Here is a 23,369-nt window from a genome sequence, read left to right as displayed (position 1 = left end):
TTCTCAGCCACAGAGGAGCAAGACCGCCTACCTCATTGGGGTTGTTTACTGTCAGCGTTCCAAGGACCGAGGAAGCTCTCCAAGATTTTATAGGTCCTAATTACCTGTCATGCAGGAGATCTCCCCATCCACCATCTCAGCACATCCTGAAAGCCTATTGTTAAGCAGCCAGAAAGGTGTGGAGAAATGTTATGGGGGGCTGGAGCAACTTGCTGGAGAAGAAATGGCAAGATGTTTGGGGAAAATAGAAAGCTGCCTTGTACAGAGTCAAACCAGGGGGTCTGTGTAGCTCAGTATTGTCTGCACCGACTGATAGAAACTCTGCAGGGTTTCAGACAGGGATTGCATCTTGGAAAGGACCATTAAAGGCCACGTATTTGTGGGATGCGGGTGGCACTGTGGGTTAAACCACAGAACCTAGGGCTTGCCGATCAGAAAGTCGGCGGTTCGAATCCCCGCAGCGGGGTGAGCTCCCGTTGCTCGGTCCCAGCTCCTGCCAACCTAGCAGTTCGAAAGCACGTCAAAGTGCAAGTAGAAGGTAAACGGCGTTTCCATGCGCTGCTCTGGTTCGCCAGAAGTGGCTTAGTCATGCTGGCCACATGACCCGGAAGCTGTACGCCGGCTCCCTCGGCCAATACAGCGAGATGAGTGCCGCAAATCCAGAGTCGGTCATGACTGGACCTAATGGTCAGGGGTCCCTTTACCTTTTATTTGCACTGGGTAGTCTTCCTAGCTTTGCTGCGTCCTTTAGATCTATTGTTTGGTCCTGATTTCTGGATTTGCCTCCCCCAAGCTCCAAATCACGGTTTCCCCCTCTGCTCATTCTTCCTTGTCCCTCGTCTCCTCGCTCCTTAGTGGGTCCTGCAAACTGTTATTCTGAATAATCCCTTTTTATTGGGTAGGGGGCATTAGCTGGAGATGAGTTTATGGAGCCAAGGGGTCAGTGGCCTCCAAATGTTTGGGAACTGCTGGTTTCTTTTCTTTAGGCTTGCCTGTTGCCAAGTTTTCCTTCTCCTTTTTATTTTTAAAAAAGCCACTGACCACTTTAGCAAGGGGGGGGGAGGCGTCAACAAATGCCCCCTCTCCATTTAGCAGCTCCGCTCTCAAAGCCTGCCTGGTTCTTTCTCTAACAGACCATCCTTCTCGAAAAGGGTTATCCAAACCTTTGCTTTTGTCCATTAAATAATATTCTCTCTATGTGCTTTTGGGCTTTTCATTTTTCCTGTGCCATTTTCAAAGCAGAGGGTGGCGAGGAAGGAGAAAGCTTTCCTCTCTCCCTGCATTAGGCTCTGCCTGATGAGCAAATCCTTTCGCTGGACTAATGGCTAAAGTAGGCAGGCCTGAAAAGGAATCATTCATGATGCCTGCAAGGCCACCTTTTCTCCTCATCTGTCCTTTTTTTGTTCTGGCTGCCTTTCCAGACCCTTTTCATTTCATTTCATTATTTAGATATTTATAGACCACGCTGTTCAGGAAAAATACAGCGAGATGGCATAGAACGTGCAAAATTACAAGAAGATAACTTTTTTAAAAAAAAAACCAATTAAAAGCTGGTTGGAGGGGGAAAGCAGAAGTCACATTTCAAAGTCCTGCCTGAGTAACACAGTTTTCCGAGAGAAGCGAAAAGGTAAGGCAAGGAGCGTTCTTGCCCAGATTCAACTGGCAGGGAGTTCCACAGGGCATTGCCTTCAACACCAGTAAAGGCTGACTGAACCTTGGGAGTGTGGGGAGCCAGAGGATCTCAATGACCAAGGTGGAGAATAAGGAAACCGGATGGTTGTTGAGGCACCGCTTGGGCCCAGGTTGTTCCAGGCTTTGTGATTAACACAAGAACCTTGAACCTGCCCAAAGTGATGACAAGCAGAGAAGTAATATGCCACCAGTAGCCTGCTCCTGGGACCAGTGTGGCCCCTACGTCCTGCACTATTTGCATCTTCTGGCATGGATACAAGCAGCAGAAGTTGGATGGCCATCCGTCTTGGATGTTTTAGCTGAGACTCCTGCTTTCCGGGGGGTTGGACTAGATGACGCTAATAATAATAATAATAATAATAATAATAATAATAATAATAATAATTTATTATTTGTACCCTGCCCATCTGGCTGGGTTTCCCCAGCCACTCTGGACGGCTTCCAACAAAGATTAAAAATACATTAAAATGTCAAACATTAAAAACTTCCCTTCCAGCCCTAGAATTCTATAATTCTACAACTGCCCCACACAAAGCATGCCCGTTGTGCCTTCAGGGTGGCTTGTGCTCATGATGTTATTGGGGTGGTTATATGCCAGGGGTCAGCAAACGTTTTCAGCAGGGGGCAAGTCCACTGTCCTTCAGACCTTTTGGGGGCCGGACTATATTTTGAAAAAATATATGAACGAATTCCTATGCCCCACAAATAACCCAGAGATACATTTTAAATACAGTAAAAGCACACATTCTACTCATGTAACTGAAACCATCAACAGAACTGTATGGAACAACCTTACATTTGCAGAGCAAAATATCCTCTTGAATTACCATATTTTTCGCTCTCTAAGACGCACCAGACCACAAGACGCACCTAGTTTTTGGAGGAGGAAAACAAGAAAAAAACATATTCTGTATCTCAGAAGCCAGAACAGCAAGAGGGATCACTGTGCAGTGAAAGCAGCAATCCCTCTTGCTGTTCTGGCTTCTGGGATAGCTGCGCAGCCTGCATTCGCTCCATAAGACGCACACACAATTCCCCTTACTTTTTAGGAGGGAAAAAGTGAGTCTTATGGAGCAAAAAATACTGTAATTAATCTGCTTGGTCACTGTGAGAACACAATGCTGGACTAGATAGACTAGATAGAGCTCTTATTAGGGCCTTATATTTCACCTGCTACCCCCCCCAGCAACCTATCTAACCAAGTCATGCCTCAACACCCCCCCCCCAGATTTCCAGAAAAGCTCACAGTTTGTGCAGGGGTTTAGCTGCTGAGACACATTTTCTCAAGAGGAGTCTCCTCAGGAGAAGTCAGGGGAAATCCAGCTGTGAGCTGCTGCTCTTTGGGGTCAATTTTTGCAATCTCCCAGTGCTGCAACACTCTCACCCCACCCAATAAAATATCTGAGGAGGCTAGGTGCCACGTCTTGTGATCGATTATGTGCCCCCCTCCATATTTTATTGCAGTTGGCACCCCTGAATAAAATCAACAAGTAACAGAGGAATTGACCGGAGCCACCAAGAAACTGTTGGTGCAGGTTAGCTGAGGAAAGAAGCAGTGGAAACACGAGGAAACACGATGTGAAATAGGCATTTGGACCACATCTGCCACTGGTTATGAATTTGCATCATTAATAAAGTGTCGCTGAAGCGCTGCCCCTTCTCACCAGCTGGGGGCAGACTTTGGAGGAGCTTGCCCTGCTGCTCCTACCTATCAATCAAGTCTAGCTTTAATGCAGAATTCAGAGTCTCAAGGGGAGATCTTCTGAAGCGGGTCATGGCTGTCTACTCTTAAGGATGCTAGCTTGCCCTTTCGCATTTCAGTTTGGCTTTTTGTTCTTTGATCCTGCCCGGCGCAGCTAACAAGCTGAAAAGCAGTCATCACCGCTTGGCTTTTTGAAAAGGGCTGCCTTTTGGCTGATGGCTTTCATCCTTTCCGCTTTCTAGCAAGGGCAGCTCATCATAGCTGTTGACGAAACCTCTTGCCACAATGAATGGCCTCTCAAACACGCGGTGGAAAATAGTTCTCATTAGAGATTGCGACATCAGTAAGAGAACATTGAAAGCTGCCTTGATGGACTCGTGGTCCATCAGGCTAGTGTTGTCAACTCTGACGGGCTCTGACGTTTCCGAGCACAATTCAAAGTGTTGGTGCTGAACTTTAAAGTCCTAAACAGCCTCAATCCAGTATACCTGAAGGTATACCGCGCCTTCACCCTCCACCTTCCCTCGCTGCGAGAAGCCAAGTTACAGGGAACCAGGCAGAGGGCCTTCTCGGTAGTGGCACCCGCCCTGTGGAACGCCCTCCCACCAGATGTCAAAGAGAAAAGCAACTACCAGGCTTTTAGAAGACCATCTGAAGGTGGCCCTGTTTAGGGAAGCTTTTAATGTTTAATAGGCTATTGTATTTTAATATTCTGTTGGAAGCCGCCCAGAGTGGCTGGGGAACCCCAGCCAGATGGGCGGGGTATAAATAATATATTATTACAGTGGTTAAGAACTTAATTTGTTCTGGAGGTCTGTTCTTAACCTGAAAGTGTTCTTAACTTGAAGCACCACTTTAGCTAATGGGGCCTCCTGCTGCCACTGCACCGCCAGAGCACGATTTCTGTTCTCATCCTGAAGCAAAGTTCTTAACCTGAGGTAATATTTCTGGGTTAGTGGAGTCTGTAACTTGAAGCGTATCTAACCTGAAGTGTCTGTAACCCGAGGTACCACTTTATTGTTGTTGTTGTTGTTGCTGCTGCTGCTGCTGCTGTTATCTGCGCCTCCACGGTTGGAGGCAGAAATGCTTCTGAATAGCAGCTGCTGGAAACAACAGAAAGGGCGAGGGCTGGTATGCTCATGTTTTGCTTTTGGGTTTCCCACAGGCTTCTAGTTGGCTGCTGTGAGAACAGGATACTGGACTACATGGGCCATTGGCCTGATCCAGCGTCTCTTCTTGTGTTCCTATGGGCAGGGGCTCCAAAAAAGGGAGGAAGTTTGAGAAATGGCTCCATTAAGTCGTTTTCATTTCCTTCTCTCTAAGCTGAAAAGGCACAAACGCTGCAACCTTTCCTCATCAGGGGGTTGCTCCAACCCCTTGATCCTTTTCAGCTGCCCTTTCCGGAATTTCCCCCCTGCCTTGCAACATCCAATATCCTGGCGCTGCGGACGCCTTTCAAATCAACGCCAGCCCATTCGGCAACCTCTCCTGCGGTAGTAAAGGAGGACAAATATTGCAGCCCTTTTTCATTTGTTTTGGGACAAGACAAGAATTTCCATTTCTCGCCGGCCTCTTGGGTGACAAAAGAAACAGCAGCAGCAGCAAGCAGCCGCATTTGGACTCAGACGGTTTTAATTTCAGGCTGAGTCATAAAGCGCCGCTCATAAAGCCGGCATCTGTTTCTTTGCTCTGCGTGATCTGCAGCCGAAGGCGAAGCAAAGGCACGCTGGCCACGGAAAAAGAGAGCAGGCAAGACAAAAGGCGGACAGGCTCTGATGGGCAGGGCGTCAAACCTTTCAGTTAGCAAGCAGCAGAAGGCAATGTATAGAGTGGTGGTAGTTGGAGAAAGTCATCCTTTTCCATTCGTGACCCAGAGCAGCGTTTCCATTCCGCTGCAATCCGCCTTCTGCCAAAAAAGTCGACTATTCACTTCATTGTTGGCTGCAGCAAAGCCACGTTATTAATTACGCAGCCTTTACATTATTCCACCCCATTCATCTCATTGCAAAGGAAACACAGTGCAAATGGGCAGCGAGGAGGAGTGCAATCAATTATGTACTATTTGCATACTGGAACGAACAGTGGCCAACGATTGTATTTGCTGCATTGATTTCTGGTGCAGACATGGAATGAAGAAGTGAAAATCAGATGTTTATTTACTTATTGGATTTAGAGCCCATATTTTTTCCCAGGGAGCTCAAGGTCGCGTGCATAGCTCCCCTCCCGCCTGTTTTTTCTTCATACAGCCCTGCAAGGTAGGTCAGGCTGAGAGATGTGACTGGACCAGAATCACCCAGTGAGCTTCATTAATGAGTGAGGATTCGAACTCTGGTCTCTCAAGTCTTGTCCCAGTACTCTTTTATACCACACTGATTCTCTGTTTCTGTTGCGATTCTCCATTATCCCTAGTGGTGGTAGAATCATAGAATTCTAGGGTTGGAAGGGACCCCAATGGTCATTTAGTCCAGGCATCCCCAACCTTTGGCCCTCCAGATGTTTTGGACTACATTTCCTATCATCCCTGACCACTGGTTCTGTTAGCTCACGGGTCAGTAAACTTTTTCAGCAGGGGGCCGGTCCACTGTCCCTCAGACCTTGTGGGGGGCCAGACTATATTTTGAAGGGGAAAAAATGAACGGATTCCTATGCCCTACAAATAACCCAGAGATGCTTTTTAAATAAAAGGGCACATTCTACTCATGTAGAAACACCAGGCAGGGCCCACAAATAACCCAGAGATGCATTTTAAATAAAAGGGCACATTCTACTAATGTAAAAACATGCTGGTTCCCGGACTGTCTGCAGGCCGGATTTAGAAGGGCCTTAGTTTGCCTACCCATGTATTAGCTAGGGATTATGAGACACAAACAAAAAAGAGAAAAAGAGAAACAGAACCCGTGCAGAAAGGCAAACAAAGGGGGGAGGGGGAAAACCCCCAAAACTCTATATTTTATGAGGTTGTTACTGTACTGTATCAGATCTTAACCTATTAATAGTATTTGTAAGAATGGATTCCAAATATCATTTAATTTGTCCATGGCAAGTCTTTGTTTACATGCAAGTTGTTCATATGTTGCGAGTTTGTATAAGTCTAATCATAGAAGGGAGCCACATTTTTATTTTTCCAGTTTATCAGTATCAGTCTTTTTGCTGTGGTATGGGCAAGGAGAGTCCGCTCGTATTGTCCTTTTGTAAGGTTCCATGTGCTGGGTATATACCGTATTTTTTTTGCTCTATAAGACTCACTTTTTCCCTCCTAAAAAGTAAGCAGGTAGCAGGTGAAATATAAGGCCCTAATAAGAGCTCTATCTAGTCTATCTAGTCCAGCATTGTGTTCTCACAGTGACCAAGCAGATTAATTACAGTATTTTTTGCTCCATAAGACTCACTTTTTCCCTCCTAAAAAGTAAGGGGAATTGTGTGTGCGTCTTATGGAGCGAATGCAGGCTGCACAGCTATCCCAGAAGCCAGAACAGCAAGAGGGATTGCTGCTTTCACTGCGCAGCGATCCCTCTTGCTGTTCTGGCTTCTGAGATTCAGAATTTTTTTCTTTTCTTATTTTCCTCCTCCAAAAACTAGGTGCGTCTTGTGGTCTGGTGCGTCTTATAGAGCGAAAAATATGGTAATTCAAGAGGATATTTTGCTCTGCAAATGTAAGGTTGTTCCATACAGTTCTGTTGATGGTTTCAGTTACCTCCTGCCAAAAATCAGTCAATATAGGACAATGAAAAAACATACGTTTTAGAGAAGCATTATCCCTATTGCATCTCCAACAGTTAGACATCCACACTCTACTTTTGAAGGGGGGGGGGAGCTGTTTGCAGACTCAGTATTTCCTACTACACTGACTGTCTGCAGCTGTCCAGGGTTTCATGGACCACATATAAACTCCATCTCCAACTCCTTGAAAGATTCCATTTACGGTGTCTCCCAAAAATTTTACACATCACTTGGGAAGACAGGCGAACTAATATCAGTGTGCAGGAAGAAGCAAAGATCACCAGTGTCAAAGGAATGATTCTTCAACATCAACTTCGTTGGACTGGTCATGTTGTGCGGGTGCCTGATGATCGTCTTCCCAAGCAACTACTCTATTCTGAACTTTAAAATGGAAAGCGTAATGCTGGTGGTCAGCACAAGATGTTTAAAGACTGTCTCAAGGCAAATCTAAAAAAATGTAGTATAAACACTGACAACTGGAAAACACTGACCTGTGAGCGCTCCAGTTGGAGAACAGCCTTTACCAAAGGTGTCATGGGCTTTGAAGATGCTCAAACTCAGGCCGCAAGGGAGAAACGTGCTAAGAGGAAGGCACACTTGGCAAATCCACACCGTGATCAACTCCTGCCCAGAAACCTTTGTCTCCACTGTGGAAGGATGTGTGGATCCAGAATAGGCCTCCTCAGGCACTTACGGACTCATTGTTAAAACCGTGTTTAATAGAAGACAATCTTACTCACTGCCAGTGATCGCCAAAGAAGAAGGAAGGAAGAAGATTCCCCAGCCCTACCTGGAGATGCTGGGGATTGCACCTGAGACCTTCTGCATGCAATGCAGGTGTTCTATTACATAGAGACTTTAATGCCATTGCTGGACATTTCTCAAACCCTTTTGAGAAACCCCCAAGTCCCCTTGAGCAGAACTGGGAAGCCATCCAGGTGAGAGCTGTCACCTGAATCTCCCGCCGGCCTGTTCCCTGGGTAAGAGCTTGAGGAGCTGTCACCAGGCCGGGCAGACATAATGGATAATTAAACCTTTAATCTGATGACTGCTAGCTTCTCTCGGCAATTTATCAGGGCAGGCTGGCAGGCTGGAGATTGAATGTACAACAGGGAAGAAGAGGCAGAGCAGCCACATGGGAACTCAATCTCTAGGCAGTTTCATTTTGTCATTTCATTTCCCTTTATGAGATTGAAGCCGATGGATGAGCCCAAGGAGCAATGGCTCATAGAAGCTCACTTATTTCCCCCTCCTTGTTTACTTTTCGAACGAGGAACGTTTGTCATTCTGAGAAACTCGACGCCATGATGACGGGCTTGTGGTAGGATCCTGGAGCATTAAGGCAGGGGTGGCGAACCTCAGGTCTGGGGGTGAGGTCAAATGTGGCCCTCTGTCCGGCCCTTGAGACTCCTTGCCCAGGCCATGCTCCTCACTGGGCCTGATTTGCACCTTTAATAGAGGTTCTCCCTTGTTGGGACATTGTCAGGGAGCCAGTCAGCAATAAATCACACGGAGTAAATAAGGTTAACTCTTTATTGAAAAAAAACCAAGGCTGCTTAGGGGAGCCAAGCCTAATGAGCACAACAACTCTTATCAGTAGGTCTTGCCTCAGGAGACAGTTATGAAGGCTGAAGACAGCTGCCTAAATTCCTTCCTCTCCCAGGTGCCCTCCTAAGCAATCTGAGACTCCTGTCTCTCCTCTGCCTCCTTCATACCTCTTCTGGTCCTGGGATACCAGGGGTGGGAGGCAAACTGGTCACAGCAGGAGGGGAAAATGCCCTGGAATCTTCACCAGCCTGATTCATCTCTGCCTCTTGGCCTCCATCCTCTCTGGTTTCTGATTGTGGACTTGTCTCTGCCACCCAGCAAGATTCCTGGTTGGGGTGGGTGGGATGAACCCACGACTCCCAAGTTCACGCTAACCATGACATCATGCTGGTTCTTCAGTACAGCTGGGAATGTCCCTTGCTTTATTATTATTAAAGATTTTCTTGTTTTACAGAAGTATTTTTTCCATGTAACATTTTTACAAATCAGTTTCATTTGCTGAGACATTAGGAAGAAAAGGGGTGGAGGGAGGGATGGTGATGGGGTCGGGTGGCGATGTTTCTATTTTGCTTAATGTATGTAGGGTTTTGTGTCAGCGTCGCTTGTGCAGGTTCTCTGCTGTTCACTTGTGTTCCTTTGGTGGTGAGAGAGGTTGGGGTTGGCCTAGGGTGTGGTTGTTTGTTTGTGATTGGCTGTGGTGATCTTTGTTTTTGTGTGTGAGTGGGGTGGGTGGGGGAATGTCCCTTGCTTGAATCCTTGGAGAGCCACTGCCAGTTCCCAGCTAAACAGACTGATGATCAGACTGTCAGGAAAAAGCAGCAATGCGAAAGCCAGCTGCAGGTGTCTGGAATGCAAAACAGGATGTTGATGTGTGGGACTGTACTATTGGAAAAAAGGGGCAGTCTATTCATTGTACTGAGCACTGGATGTTAGCTCAGAGTGTCATCTGACCTGTACTGGAAGTACAGGGGTGGAGTTTCTTACTCTACTGTTGGAGTCTGGAGAGTGCAGACACGTTTCTCTGTACTGCTGGAATGACAGGAATAAAGACATGTAAATAGATTTCTGTCTGTCTCTTTACCCCTCCCTGAGGGAAGCAGGGAGGAGGGGGAGAGGTGTGTCCCTCTCACGCTGAGTGGGATCGCCGATTGGTGACCTTGTCTGTATCCTGCCGGGAGACGCAGACGGAGAGGTCAACTAGGATCTCAAGCCGAATGCCTGAGTGTGGCCAGTTACCTCTGACTGCGGCTGAGAACCTGACACAGACATGGCCAAAGGTAGTCTCATGTGTTTGCTAGGACCATAGGAACCTCATAAATTCTAGCTGGTTCAGGCCAAAGGCCCATCGAGTCCAGCATCCTGGGTTCACTGTGGCCAACCAGATGCCTCCAGGCACACTTGGAGCCCCCAGCAAACGATATTCAGAAGCACCCTTAGTTCCACAGTATGTAGAGCATCAGCTTTGAGCTGGAGTTTGTTGCAAGCTTGTTTCATTTCTAATTTCCTGCTTGGCCGAGTATAAACGCTACCTCTTGAAGCTGCCTTTCCATTGGCAAAAGTGAGGGATGGGTTTGGCACAGAGGGAAGGAGGCGCGTCATCCAGCTCAGGCTGCCCCTCATCATTGCTCATCCGCTGAGTCTCATCTATCCCCTCCAACATCAAACTTCATTTCTTTTCCTCCCCCTCTGGATCTAACAATATTAATTAACCTAGAGAGGGCGCCAGATACAAATAACATCACCTTTTTGACATGAGGGTGTAGAGAAGCGGTGAAAGGAGTGGGGAGAACTGAGTGAAATGAATGCTTTGCAAATGGTGAAGGGCTGAAAATTAATTTTCGGTGAGCACAGTGGTGGCTATTAGAGTGACTATTATCTGCTCAGGGGCAGAGTGTCTGCTTTGTATGCAGAAGGCCCCAGATTCAATCTCTGGCATCTCCTGGTAGGAGCTTATAGTTCTCCTCCTCCCTCTTTCCTCATGGCTGAGTGGGGGATTTGTTTGTTTGCTTGCTTGTTTATTATATTTATAGACAACGTTTTTCTTCCAAGGAGCTCAAGGTGGTGTATGCGGTTCTCCTCCTCCTCCTCATTTCACCCTCACAACAACCCTGTAAAGTAGGATAGGCTAAGAGATGACCCAAGGTCACCCAGTGAATTTCATGGCTGAGTAGGGATTTGAACCCTGGTCTTTCCCAGGTCATAGTCTGTCACTCTAACTTTGATGCCGAACTGGATTTGAGCCCTGGTCCTCTCAGGTCTTAAGCAACAAACCCAGAACAGCCAAGGCTGTTGGAAGTGCTACCCTCTGCTTTAAATGTATGGTATGAATGTAGCCAATAGCAAGTTGTAGAAGCGGAGCACACATTATTTGTTGTGGTCATGATTTACTTACTCATTTTGTATGATTTATACACTGCTTGATTGCAAAAAACAAAAAACCAACCCACGAACAAACCTCTACAAAAAACGAAACAGTAAAATCAATAAAAGTCACAGCCGGATTTCAAAAGTTAAAATACTAAAACAGATTGAAATTAGCTTAACTTTATAAGCACAGTGGCACCCCGCAAGATGAATGCCTCGCAAGACGGAAAACTCGCTAGACAAAAGAGTTTTCCGTTTTGGAGGTGCTTCGCAAAATAAATTTCCTATGGGCTTGCTTCGCAAGACGACAATGTCTTGCGAGTTCCTGCTGGTCCCCCCCCTTTTCTAAGCCGCTAAGCTGCTTATCAGCTGATCCAATCAGCAGATAAACCGCTAAAAGCCGCTAATAGCGCTAATCCGCTAATCCTTCAATGGGCTTGCTTCGCAAGACGAAAAAACCGCTAGACGAAGAGAATCACAGAACAGATTCTTTTCGTCTTGTGAGGCACCACTTCATCTGGGAAGGCTTGTCTAAACAGGAATGTTTCCAGCAGGCGCCAAAGAGCGAGTACAGCGAAGGTGGTTAGAGCTTGGTGCTGTGAACACCAAGGTTGCGGGTTTAATCCAGGTCACATATTCCTGCGTTGCAGGGGGTTGGACTAAATGATCATCAGGAGCCCTTCTGTTTAAGAAAAAAAAAACCTGCTCCCTTTCCCTTATGGGGTATCCAAGAGTCCGTATAGAGTCCTTAAGTGGGTTCCCTATCGGTAGGAGAAAACAGAGGCCAACCAGAGTATATTGAGAAGCAAAGCGGCTAGTAAGCCTGATCTTTATTCAAGGAACTGTTGCAACAGGGTCCCCATTCACTGTACACAGCAGGGAGGAGAATCCTGAACAATGGTGTGCAAGCCCTTATATAGACCTTTGAAACCGCCCGCCCTGTAGCCCAAGACCACCCCCCGAAATATCATCCATACAACACAGAAGGAGGTGGTCTACAGCAGAAATACATCACAGGAGGCAGTCTACAGCAGAAATCCTGTTTGCCAAGATACCTGATAATGGTCAGTGATAGCATTACCTGGGCAGTCTGGCCATTCTTTTGTGATGGTTAATAGTTTAGTTCCTGAATCCAGGTCACCCTATTCATACACAAATACGCCCTTCAGACAGGATTTGCAAGCAAAAAGACAATGGGAAGGCTTTCCCCATTTGCCTCCCTTACTGCAGAGGAATATTTGAGGTCACTGGGAGAGTCAAAACAGCTTCAGGATTGTTCTCCTGTACTATTTCAGACACGTGGTTTATATACTTATGTATGTGTTTGCCTTGTACATTTATGAACGTTTAATTTATATTTGAGACCTTAGATTTCTGATAACACTTCCAACTCTACGATCCTATGATAGGCAGCCTGGGTAACAATGCCCTGGTCCTGATTCTTTCCCATTCCCACATCATCTGACTTTCTCTCTCTCCACCCCCTCGCAGGTGTTCCACTCCACAGCCTCCTACTGCAAGACCATCTTGGACGACAACAGCTCCTCCGCCCTGATCATCCTCGGCTTCGTCATCATGTCTCCGCTCATCGTGGTGGCTATGGCCATCTACTGCGGCCTGGTCAGGCGTCTCCGCCTCTTCCTGTGCTTCCAACCTTGGGCCCGGGCCACGTACAAGGGCGTGAAGTGGCGGTGGTACGAAGACGGGGGGCTGTGCGGCTGCGCCAAGGAGTGGAGCAGCCAAGTCAAGGCCTGGGTTTAAGCGCTTCCCGCTCCTTGGTCTGCCTGCCAGCACACCCCTCTCTCCGGTCCTCCAAATCTCATTTTCCCCATAAGGGCGCAATGAAGAAGCAGGCAACGGCCAAACCCATCTAGAGGAAACTTCCATGGCTTCTTCTCCTTCCACCAGGGGGCGCTGGGCCTCCCATTGATTCTGGAACTTTCCGTGAGATGGAGCATCTTGCTTTCAGCATGAGCTCTGAGGTTCATCTTAGGGTGTGAGTGTGGGGGACATTTTCAACCATTTCTTCTGCCAAGCAACCTTCTGGGGTGGGCGGAGCAACAAATGGGCGGAGCAGCAAATGCAAATTTTACCTTTGGAAAGCGGCCTACACACACACACACACACCTCCACCCAGGCAAGCAAGAATCAGAATTCAAGGACACATTCCAGGCCAGGCAAGGACATTTGAGGAGGATGCAAGGCTCAGTTGGTGCAGTGTGTATGGCAGTGTGTATCAAGGGCCAGGTAGAGAAGCCCGAAGGGCCACATGCTGACCTTGGTTCTCCACTCTCACCTTAGGGTAGCTACCACCCTCTTCACTTCAGCTCCCCCATGCAAGGGTAACAACATACCCTCCAACGTTCCTCAGATGAAAATAGGGACATTCTATTCCACATCAGTGGGACACAGGTGGCACTGTGGGTTAAACCACAGAGCCTAGGACTTGCCGATCAGAAGGTCAGCGGTTCGAATCCCTGCAATGGGGAGAGCTCCTGTTGCTCGGTCCCTGCTCCTGCCCACCTAGCAGTTCAAAAGCATGTCAAGTGCAAGTAGATAAATAGGTACCACTCCGGCAGGAAGGTAAACGGCGTTTCCGTGCGCTGCTCTGGTTCGCCAGAAGTGGCTTAGTCATGCTGGCCACATGACCCGGAAGCTGTACGCCGGCTCCCTCGGCCAATAAAGCGAGGTGAGCGCCGCAACCCCAGAGTCGGCCACGACTGGACCTAATGGTCAGGGGTCCCTTTACCTTTATCTTATTCTACATCAGTATCACTGATGTAGCATTTCCTCCTGGTTAAGTACTAAAGTTATTAGAGGAAACACACCAATCTGCAGTATTTTAAGCACAGAAATCTTTGAATTTATGTACTGTACTGCATTTAGGGAAGCCTAATCAATGAATACAACTCACTGGCAGTGGTACTAATGTAGAATAGAATGTCCCTATTGTCATCTGAGGAATGGGGGGGGGCAGTTATGTAACAAGAGTATTCCGCCTTGCAGGGCTATTGTCACAATTTCTGATTTAAGTTCTATCAATGCTAAGCAATATTATTTCTAGCGCTCCTCTGGCTATGCTAAACAGGACAGCTGTCTTCTGAACCCACTGCCTTCTGGAGCTCCCACAACCGCTAAGAGACCAGGCTCCCACGGCAGCCACCCTTCAACTGACAGCTTGACAGCTTCCCCGCCCCCTTAATGGTAGTCATCCATATTTCGAATCATTATCATATACTAAAGATCCTAATCTTTGGGTTGTACCCCATTAAATCCGGCTGAGAGTAGACCTATTAGAATCAATGTACCTACATTATACCACATTCACACCAGACATTTAAAGCCCCATGACACCACTTTAAGCATTAACAGCTTCCTTCAAGGAGTTCTGGGAGCTGTTTTCTATTAAGGGTGCTGAAATTCGTGCAGAGACCCTCCTATTTCCCTCACAGGACTACAATTCCCAGAATTCCCTGGGAAGAGGAATTGATGGTTAAACTTCTCTGCAGAAGGTATCACTCCCATCTACATGGCTTATACGTAACTGGGACACACCTAGTTTAAACAAACCCATCTACTACCACACAGGTCTCAGGTTTGGGGAAGAACCAGAATGTCCAAGTAGGGATTACCAGCTGCCATTTTTTTTTGGGGGGGGGAAAGCCACTATATTTCCCACATGCTTTGTCTTCACCACTGCCAGGCATGCTTGGTCTCAACGTAGCTGCCTTCATGAGGAACAAAATGCACAATAGCTGTGAGGATGTGATTAAACCGACGTTCTTTCCCCTGAAAGTGAAGAGATCCAGTTCCAATAAACTGTGAACTGCCACGGTTTTGCAAACACTCTTCCTTGAAGGAAATGTGTGCTGGTCCTGTGGGTTACCCGAGAGGCGAGGTCCAAGTCTGGTCCATGGTCAAAGGTGCAACGTGGAGGCAGTCCGTAGTAGCTGAAGCTGGGTGCAGGGCAGGGAGTCGGGTGAAGTCAGTAAAAGGCTTGCAAGCAGGGAACCAGGGCGGGTCAGGAGCTCAGGCAGGAACTAGCAACCACAATGTTGCCCCCACAACTTGGGGCTCGCTGGCTTTTATCTGCCCCAAGGCATAGGGCGGCCCCGGCCCACAGGTGACTCACCTCTCCTGGCCTGGAGGCGAGCACTCCTCCTGTGGGAACTTAGTTCCCTCCGCCTCTCTGCCCTGACCTCTGCAGCTCAGGAGAGGCTGGAGGGTTACCGGACCCAGAGGCAACCGCAGCTTCCCCTGACGGGGCTAAGAGTGGAGCACCTGCAGGCAATGGGTCCTCCATCATCTCAGGAGCCAGAGCAGACTCAGTTGGTGCCTGCACCTGAGGATCCTGCACAAGTGAGGACTCTTCAGGCTCATGCCCCAGCCCTGGCTCAGCTGGTTCTGGAGGCCAGGAATCCTGTGCAGCCTGGGATCTCTCAGGTTCAGCATCCGAGTCCGAATCCCAGGCCATCACAAAATGCTTTCCTGGTTGATGTCTTAGGAGGACCTCCTGTCCCAGAACCCATGAGACATGTCCTCTAGATGCACGATCCATTCACACAGACATCAGGCCTGCAAGTGTGTCCAATGGCCGGATGGGAATTGTGGTTCAGCCACAGCTGTAGGGCCAAAGATTCCCCACACCCTGCTCAAAGTAGACCCAGCTTGGCAGGAGGCTTCTCCTCTACCTGCACGCTACTTTTTAACAGAAACAAATGTGCACGCAGTATTCTATGATACATTCGCTCGCCTTCCACAAATGCATATTATGTGCAGAACCTTTGGCTCATTTAAAGTGCATTTCTTTAGCCTGTTTACAGTGGGGTGGAGGGGGAGCTAAAATCTCAACCCCCTTCTTTGAAATGGTGTGTGAAACTCTGCTGTCTGTTCTCTGTAACTCTTCCAGCTCCTGCTCCGATGTATAAATATGTGGTTGTCCTGGGCTCCACCTGTATGATTTCCATGTGATACCAGATGCTCCCGCAATCTCTGCCTATATATTAAATATCATTTTTATACTAATAGGTTTCCATTATTCTCTTTTTTTAAACACAACAACAACAACACGTTTTTTATTTGTTTTTACAAATATGAATACCTGTACATATCCACATAAAGAGATTTCTCTGAATCTTGAGACTTCCCCTCCATGGGTCCTAATGTCAACATTTTCAACTGCATCTTATATCATAGTCTATATTTTATATCTATTCATATTGCCCATAGTGTTCGTTACATTACAAGTGTTGTTAAAATCCTGCTAATGCTTTAATTTGCTTTCAATGGTCTCCTAAATAAATTATATTTCCCTCCCATTCTTTCTTTAAAATTTTGTCTTCTTGGTCCCTGAGCTTTCCGGTCAGTTTTGCCATTTTGGTGTAGTCTAACAGCTTAGTTTGCCATTCCTTTCTGGTAGGGACTCTTCTTTCCATCTCTGGGCTAGTAGTATCTGTGCTGCTGTTGTCGCATAAATAAAAAGTCTTTTCTGTTCCTTTGGTATATTGGTACTTACTTACAATTCCTAATAAGAATGCTTCTGGGTGTTTTGTGTGTGTATGTGTTTTACAAAAGTTATTTCAAACTTATTTTTCAGTTCGTTATCTATCATTTCCCAGAAAGCCTTTATTACTTTACATGACCACTACATATGTGATAAAAGGTACCTTCTTTTTCTTTACATTTCCAGCAGGTATTCATACTTGTTCTATGCATTTTTGCTAGCTTACTAGGAGTCAGATATGACCGGTACATCATTTTCATATAATTTTCTTTCAGCGTACTACATGCCGTAAATTTCAGGTCTGTTTTGCATAACCATTCCCAATCTGCCACCTGAAGATTATGCCCCAATAGATTTCCCTTATTCTCATCTCCCTCCTTCCCTTCCAGTAAATTCAGAACAACCAAGGAGGCAAGAGGATGCAGACATGGCTAGAGGAAGGGTTGACAACTTTTTGAGGCTCATGGGTGCATTTGGATTTTGGAGCAAGGGCCGTGAGTGTGACACCCCCCCCATCACTTTTCTCACCTCTTCAGGATCAAACGGCTGTCTTCGGAGGGATATATAAATAAACTAGAAAGTACATGCACATTTTGCCTTTTAAGGAATGTGGGTAAAAGTCAGCCCCAGTAGAATTATTCTGAGCCCTGAAAAGCACATAGAGCTGAAACAGGAAGTTGGGAAGAGCATCACTTGCCCCACTTCCTCCTTCAGCATTATGAAGTTTTCAATGCAGCTCATGGCCAAGTGGGCAGTGAGCCCCCTTTGTGGGCACCAGGGCAAGACTTCAAGGGCACCATTATGCCCACAGATATTATGTTGACGAACCTGGGTTGAGAGAAATGTCAGCTCCCCCCTAGCAATATACCCTGATAATAGTCCATTAAGAAACTACGGTGTTAAGAAGTTAATAAATTGTGTGTGTGTGTGTGTGTGTGTGTGTGAGAGAGAGAGAGAGAGAGAGAGAGAGAGAGAGAGAGAAAGAAAGAAAGAAAGAAAGAAAGTTGTACACCATGGGTAGGCAAACTAAGGCCCGGGGGCCGGATCCAGCCCAATCGCCTTCTCAATCCAGCCCGTGGACGATCCGGGAATCAGCGTGTTTTTACACGAGTAGAATGTGTCCTTTTATTTAAAATGCATCTCTGAGTTATTTGTGGGGCCTGCCTGGTGTTTTTACATGAGTAGAATGTGTGCTTTGATTTAAAATGCATTTCTGGGTTATTTGTTGGGCATAGGAATTCGTTCATTTTTTTTTCTTTTCAAAATATAGTCTGGTCCCCCACAAGGTCTGAGGGACAGTGGACCGGCCCCCTGATGAAAAAATTTGCTGACACCCCCCCCCCCAAGAGGAATCTGTCATGCTGGTGTCTCTAAGTCACCTTCAGAATCAGAATTTGCTGGCTGCATTCCATCATTTGGTGTCATTTTATAAATGTGGATGCCAGACCAGAGAACAATGTTCCTCCCGAATCTCCAAACACATAACATTGGTTTTCTATCAATGCTGTGGCTTTTCCATCAGCGATAGCAAAGAAACAAGCCCTCTTCCCCGGAACAAGCCTTGTTAATAATGTCGGCGAAGATTGAATTTGCCCTTTTTGCTATTATTTCCCCAGATGAGAGGTTTTAATATCATTAACAGAAAAATGAAATTGCTGGGGAACCGCCATTAACCTTCCCGCAGCGCAGGAGAGGCTTTCAGGGGTGAAATAAAATTGGATTTCATTTCCCACATCAGGTAGCTAAAATGCCTTGATGACTTGGCCTTTTCAATGCCCTCTGATTCCCTGGGCTGGCAATCTGCCAATGTCGGCATTAAAAAGTTATCATCTATGGAGCCAGGCTATGGCCTCATCTAGCTCAGTACTGTCTACACGGGCAGGCAGAAGCTCTCCAGGGTTTCAATGAGGGGACATTCCCAGCCCTACTTGGAGATTTTGGGGCTTGAACCTGGGACCTTTTGCATGCAGAGACGGTGCTCTGCATCTGAGCTATGGCCTTGTTGCAAATCAGAGACCACCAACCAACTATTATGGAAAGATGCCTTCTTAATTGCCTGCATAAGCTCCCCAGCACAGAAAAGTTTCAGCAGGCGTGCAGAGCAGTGTTTCCCCAAACTTGAGTCTCCAGCTGTTTTGGGACTACAATTCCCATCATCCCTAGCTAGTAGGACCAGTGGTCAGGGATGATGGGAATTGTGGTCCAAAAGCAGCTGGAGACCCAAGTTTGGGAAACACGGGTAGAGGTGAAAGCGGATGGTGCCTGCCAAATTTTATATTGGCAGAGCATTTTACTGGGTCGATGACATGGTCGATGATACAGTTTCTTGTTGCTGTCAGATGAGCCTTGGCAACTCACCAATGACACTCCTGTGGATAAGCTCAGTGTCTGAGCCAGGAGATAAGGCAGGCTTCCTCAAACGTGGCCCTCTGGATGTTTATGAGACTACAATTCCCATCATCCCTGACCACTGGTCCTGCGTGCTAGGGTTCATGGGAGTTGTAGGCCAAAAACATCTGGAGGGCTGAGTTTGAGGAAGCCTGAGATAAGAGTTTGGTCCCTAAGATATCTTGGACCTCAAGTTGCTCAGGGCTTTGTAAAATAAAGCCAAATGAGAAACCAAATTTGACAGGTTTGGCTATTCCTGAGCATAATCCAATCTAAATCTCAAGGATCAGGTCTAATTGATCCAGATGTGACCTTCCATCTGTCTTATCAAAGAGGTGGTGGTTACTTGGCTGTGCTGGAGGCAGTTGGTTACCATGGAAATTCAATTCCCCCATTAACCTGATTGGGGAAGACAACTGGGATTTTCCTGCCAATTGCCTCTCTGATTGAGCCGTCGAGCTTTGAAATGTGAAGGGGGGAAATGCGAGGCAAGGGTCAAGCTGAAAGCTGAGTCCAAAGCGCAGCGAGAGGATGTGCTTGGAATGAAGAAGGTCCCAGGTTCTCAACTTCTCACTGGGAGTTGCTGCTGAAAGAATTGCAATGAACTACCGAGCCAAGTTCAAGGTGTTGGAAGTGGCGCACATGTAGGAATGAGTTTAGGCACTAGGAAAAGGGAATATTGTTTAGTTATTATCCTTCCTTGCTCACATTAGTGAGATCAGCAGAATGCCATCCTTTGCACCTTAAACTTGGAAGCTAAGGCAAGGTTGATTTAACCTTCAAGAAACAATAATCCAGGTTGCTTTAAGGCAGACTCGATTTCCCCTGGTATTACCCCTCTTCTCCCCCTTAGAAATAACAATCATATAACACACATTGTTTTGTGAAGAAATAAAAGTAGTGTTTACTTACATAATCTAGCAGCAATCACAGTCGCAAAATGAAGGCAGGTTATAAGCACTATCTCAGGGGTCTGCAACCCGCGGCTCCGGAGCTGCATGTGGCTCTTTTACACCTTTGCCGCGGCTCCGGGGCGGATACTAGCGAGGGGAGGAGGTACATTGTGCGCCCTGACACTCCCCACTGTGGCGGGCGCTGTACTGGCTGTGACGTCGCATGGGGGTGGTGCGTGCGTTAGTCACGCACCATCCCAACGTCACCTTCCCGCCCGCTGTCAGATCGGAGGGCAGCGGCGCGCATGCTTTAAATGTCGCAATGGTTTTGCGGCTCCCAGTTGTTGTTTTTCTTCGGAAACGGGTCCAAGTGGCTCTTTTTGTCTTAAAGGTTGCAGACCACTGCACTATCTAAATCACCAAAGGACAAAATGTAAGTTCAAAAACGGTGTCGGACTTGCAGTGCTCAGACATGCACATGTGGTCAGTTTGGAAGCATGATGAAGAAAGAGGAGGCTGCCCAGGAAGGAAGGAAGTATGCAGTGTTACAGCTTCCTGCCAAGGCAGACAAAGGAAGTGATCTCACATAGTTCTCTTTAAAATAATTTACATGAAAGCTCTGTGAGCTTCAGCCCATTCACATGCCCATATGGCAAAACATGAATTGTTGGTTTGACTGCAGTCATGTCCCACTGTACAAAAGCCCCATACAGCTTAGGACCTGGATACCTGACAGGTAATCTCTTCCTTTGTATGCCTAATTGATCCCAGAGCAAGACAGAAGAAGAAGAGGAGTTTGGATTTGATATCCTGCTTTATCACTACCCGAAGGAGTCTCAAAGCGGCTAACATGCTTTCCCTTCCTCCCCCACAACAAACACTCTGTGAGGTGAGTGGGGCTGAGAGACTTCAGAGAAGTGTGACTGGCCCAAGGTCACCCAGCAGTTGCATGTGGAGGAGCGGAGACGTGAACCTGGTTCACCAGATTACAAGTCTACGGCTCTTAACCACTACACCACACTGGCTCCTGAAGGTGCCATTTCTCCAGGTGGTCAATTCCATGTGGTGTAGTGGCACCGACCCTCCAGTCACACCTCAAGCAGGCACTATCTATTTCCTGTTATATCTTCCTGGGGTTGATGAGGCATGTGATCCTCACCTGCCCTCAGCCTGCTCCAGCTGAGGAATCAGGCAACTCTTCCCAAAGCTAACAAGCCCCACCTGACCTGCGAGTCCTTGCACTCCTTCTCTCCAAACTGGCAGCTGTTCCTTCTGGAATCCTGAAGTCACGGTTGGCACGTCCCATTTTGCCACTTGAGGCAAAACTGGAAGTGCCACCCTCCTCTCCCACACCACTACCAGGTGCCACATTCACCACCACTTAGCCTCCTGCCTGTGGCACTGCAGCAGTGCTTGTCTCTGGGAAACGTGGTGTATTCACCGCCAAACATTGCAGGGGGCCTTTTCTGGGTGTTTGGCGTCGTTTTGGAGTGAATCGGATGGTGTCGGATTTTTGGCAAAATCCTGACCCCGAGGGTTAGGGTGCCAAGGGATTTTTTTGTTGTTTTTTGGTCTCTGGGAAACATAGTGTTTTCACTGCCAACTGTTGCATGGGGGCTTTTCTGGGTGTTTGGTGCCATTTTGGAGTGAATGTCAGATTTTTTGCGCAATGTGCCCCTCTAGTCCTCTCTACGTGGCCCTCAACTTTCTCCAGAACATCCCCTTTCTCAGGCCAGGCCATCACAGTCCCTGCTCCACACCCTTCCATGAGATGTCTGAGGTGAACTCTCATAATTTTGCTCACCTGGATGGAGGATAGAGAGGTGTCTGCATGTGTGTAAATTTAGCCTACTGTGCAAAGGTGATGTTTACATTATTGCCCTGGCCACTTTGGCCTCTGGCCACTGGCAGGTGGCCCCAGTAGATGGCCCAGAAGGGAAGATGAAAAAGCTTCCCCAACCCTGATGTAACAGAAGAAGAGTACTACCACTACTAGGCCTGCAGCTTATCTCTCAACAAGATGGCAAGGTACGTCTTGCTACAGTTAGCTCTGCTTTAGAAAAAAACTCCTGACGGATTACTGCAGTGTGTTATTCATTGGGCTGCCTTTACAAACAGTTCGGAAACTCCAGCCAGTTCAAAGTATGGCAGTGAGGTTATTAATGAGGACTGGTAGATATGCAGTTCCCAAAGTTCCTTGGGGAAAGAGATGGACTCTGAATATTGTAGGAGAAAAGGGGGGAGTTTCCTATTAACTCTCAGCACACTTAACAAACTACAAGTCAGCAGATGGGACCCATCGGTGTTGTGGCATCTGCTGCCTCTGCCTCACTTGGCCTAATCGTAAGTCTGGCCGTGCCACCTTGACAGATTTCTTCAGAAGTATTATCAAAGTGACTCATGCAGTTTCAGAGACCAAACCAAATCCGCACAATTAATCAACTCCGAGAGGTTGTGGCTTCCTCAGAGCACGTGCAAAGACTTGTTTTGGAAGTTAACTCCTGGCTTGGGAAGGGTTCGTCGAAGAAATGCCGCAACCCCCCTGCGCTCTGCCTGTAGCCTAAAGCGAGTTCGCTTTCTGCTGTATCGTTTTATTGAGCTCCGTCACCAAAGATTAATGGGGTGCATTTGCATGCAATGCGGCGTATCATATCCAGGGTTCTCCTGCAGAGATGTGCAAACCTCAGGCCAACTACAACGAAGCTCAAAAATGTGAAAAAAGCAAAGTAGGGACAAGTTAGTGTAGGGTTCATAAATATCCCAGAAGTGTCTGTATGCAACATTAAAGTCCACTGACCTTCATGAAGTCAAACGGGTGTTCTGTCTCAGCTATATATTTTCCTAACCAGACCTCTGCAAAATGGCAAGCCCACATGTTTGATGTTAGCTGAGAGATCCCGGCTGGACCAAGGCTGTATATCTGGGCATTTGAGAGAGCACAGGTAGTAAAATGGTTATTTGAGCAAGATGTAGGGCGTTAACTATCTATATATATCTATATATATCTATATATCTATATTTATCTATCTATCTATATATATCTCTAATGCATTTACAGAGCTTCTTCAAAGCACACAGTAAAAAGCAGCAAATGTTTTAAAGCAAATGGATGAAAAGTGCTTCTCTGATCTGATATTGGGGCCCAATTGCCTGCAGTTAAGCAAGATGTGCTTGCCTGGAGAATCTTAGGACCAAACTCCATATTATAAGAACCTAAGAAGAGCCCCGTTGGATCAGCCCAGTTGGATGCTGGACCAGCCTATCTGGTCCAGCATCCTGTTCTCACAGTAGCCAATCAGATGGCTCCAGGAAGTCCCCTGGCAGGACATTAAGGCAACAGCCGTCCCTCAATGTTATTCATAAGAGCCTAAGAAGAACCTGGGTCAACCAGCTCAGTGGCCCGCCTGGTCCAGCATTCTGTTCTCACATTGACCAGCCAGATAACTATTATAAGAGAGCCAGTGTGGTGTAGTGGTTAAAAGCGATGGACTCGTAATCTGGTGAACCGGGTTCGCTTCCCTGCTCCTCCACATTCAGCTGCTGGGTGACTTTGGGCTAG

At 47.1% G+C, this 23,369-nt stretch overlaps 1 protein-coding gene across 3 annotated transcripts in view; it reads left to right on the top strand.

Moving 5' to 3' along the window:
- The window catches only part of TMEM278 (transmembrane protein 278), a 109,371-nt gene that overhangs the window by 10,709 nt on the left and 75,293 nt on the right, over nucleotides 1-23,369 (top strand). Inside the window, exon 2 of one of the 3 annotated variants that reach the window (XR_014221513.1) lies at nucleotides 12,518-13,438. The exons of 1 other annotated variant lie outside the window; for it this stretch is intronic. Coding sequence is in view for 1 of the 2 variants with exons in the window: in XM_082230675.1 (XP_082086801.1) it covers nucleotides 12,518-12,787 (270 nt within the window). In the remaining variant the exon portion in view is untranslated. Of the gene's footprint in view, nucleotides 1-12,517; nucleotides 16,460-23,369 lie in introns of those variants that run through there. One more of the 3 variants, XM_082230675.1, reaches the window with a different exon arrangement.

The sequence above is a fragment of the Podarcis vaucheri genome (genome assembly GCF_965113315.1).
Source record: "Podarcis vaucheri genome assembly, chromosome: 7".
NCBI classification, from domain to species: domain Eukaryota; kingdom Metazoa; phylum Chordata; class Lepidosauria; order Squamata; family Lacertidae; genus Podarcis; species Podarcis vaucheri.
This window is presented reverse-complemented; position numbering and strand designations above follow the sequence as displayed.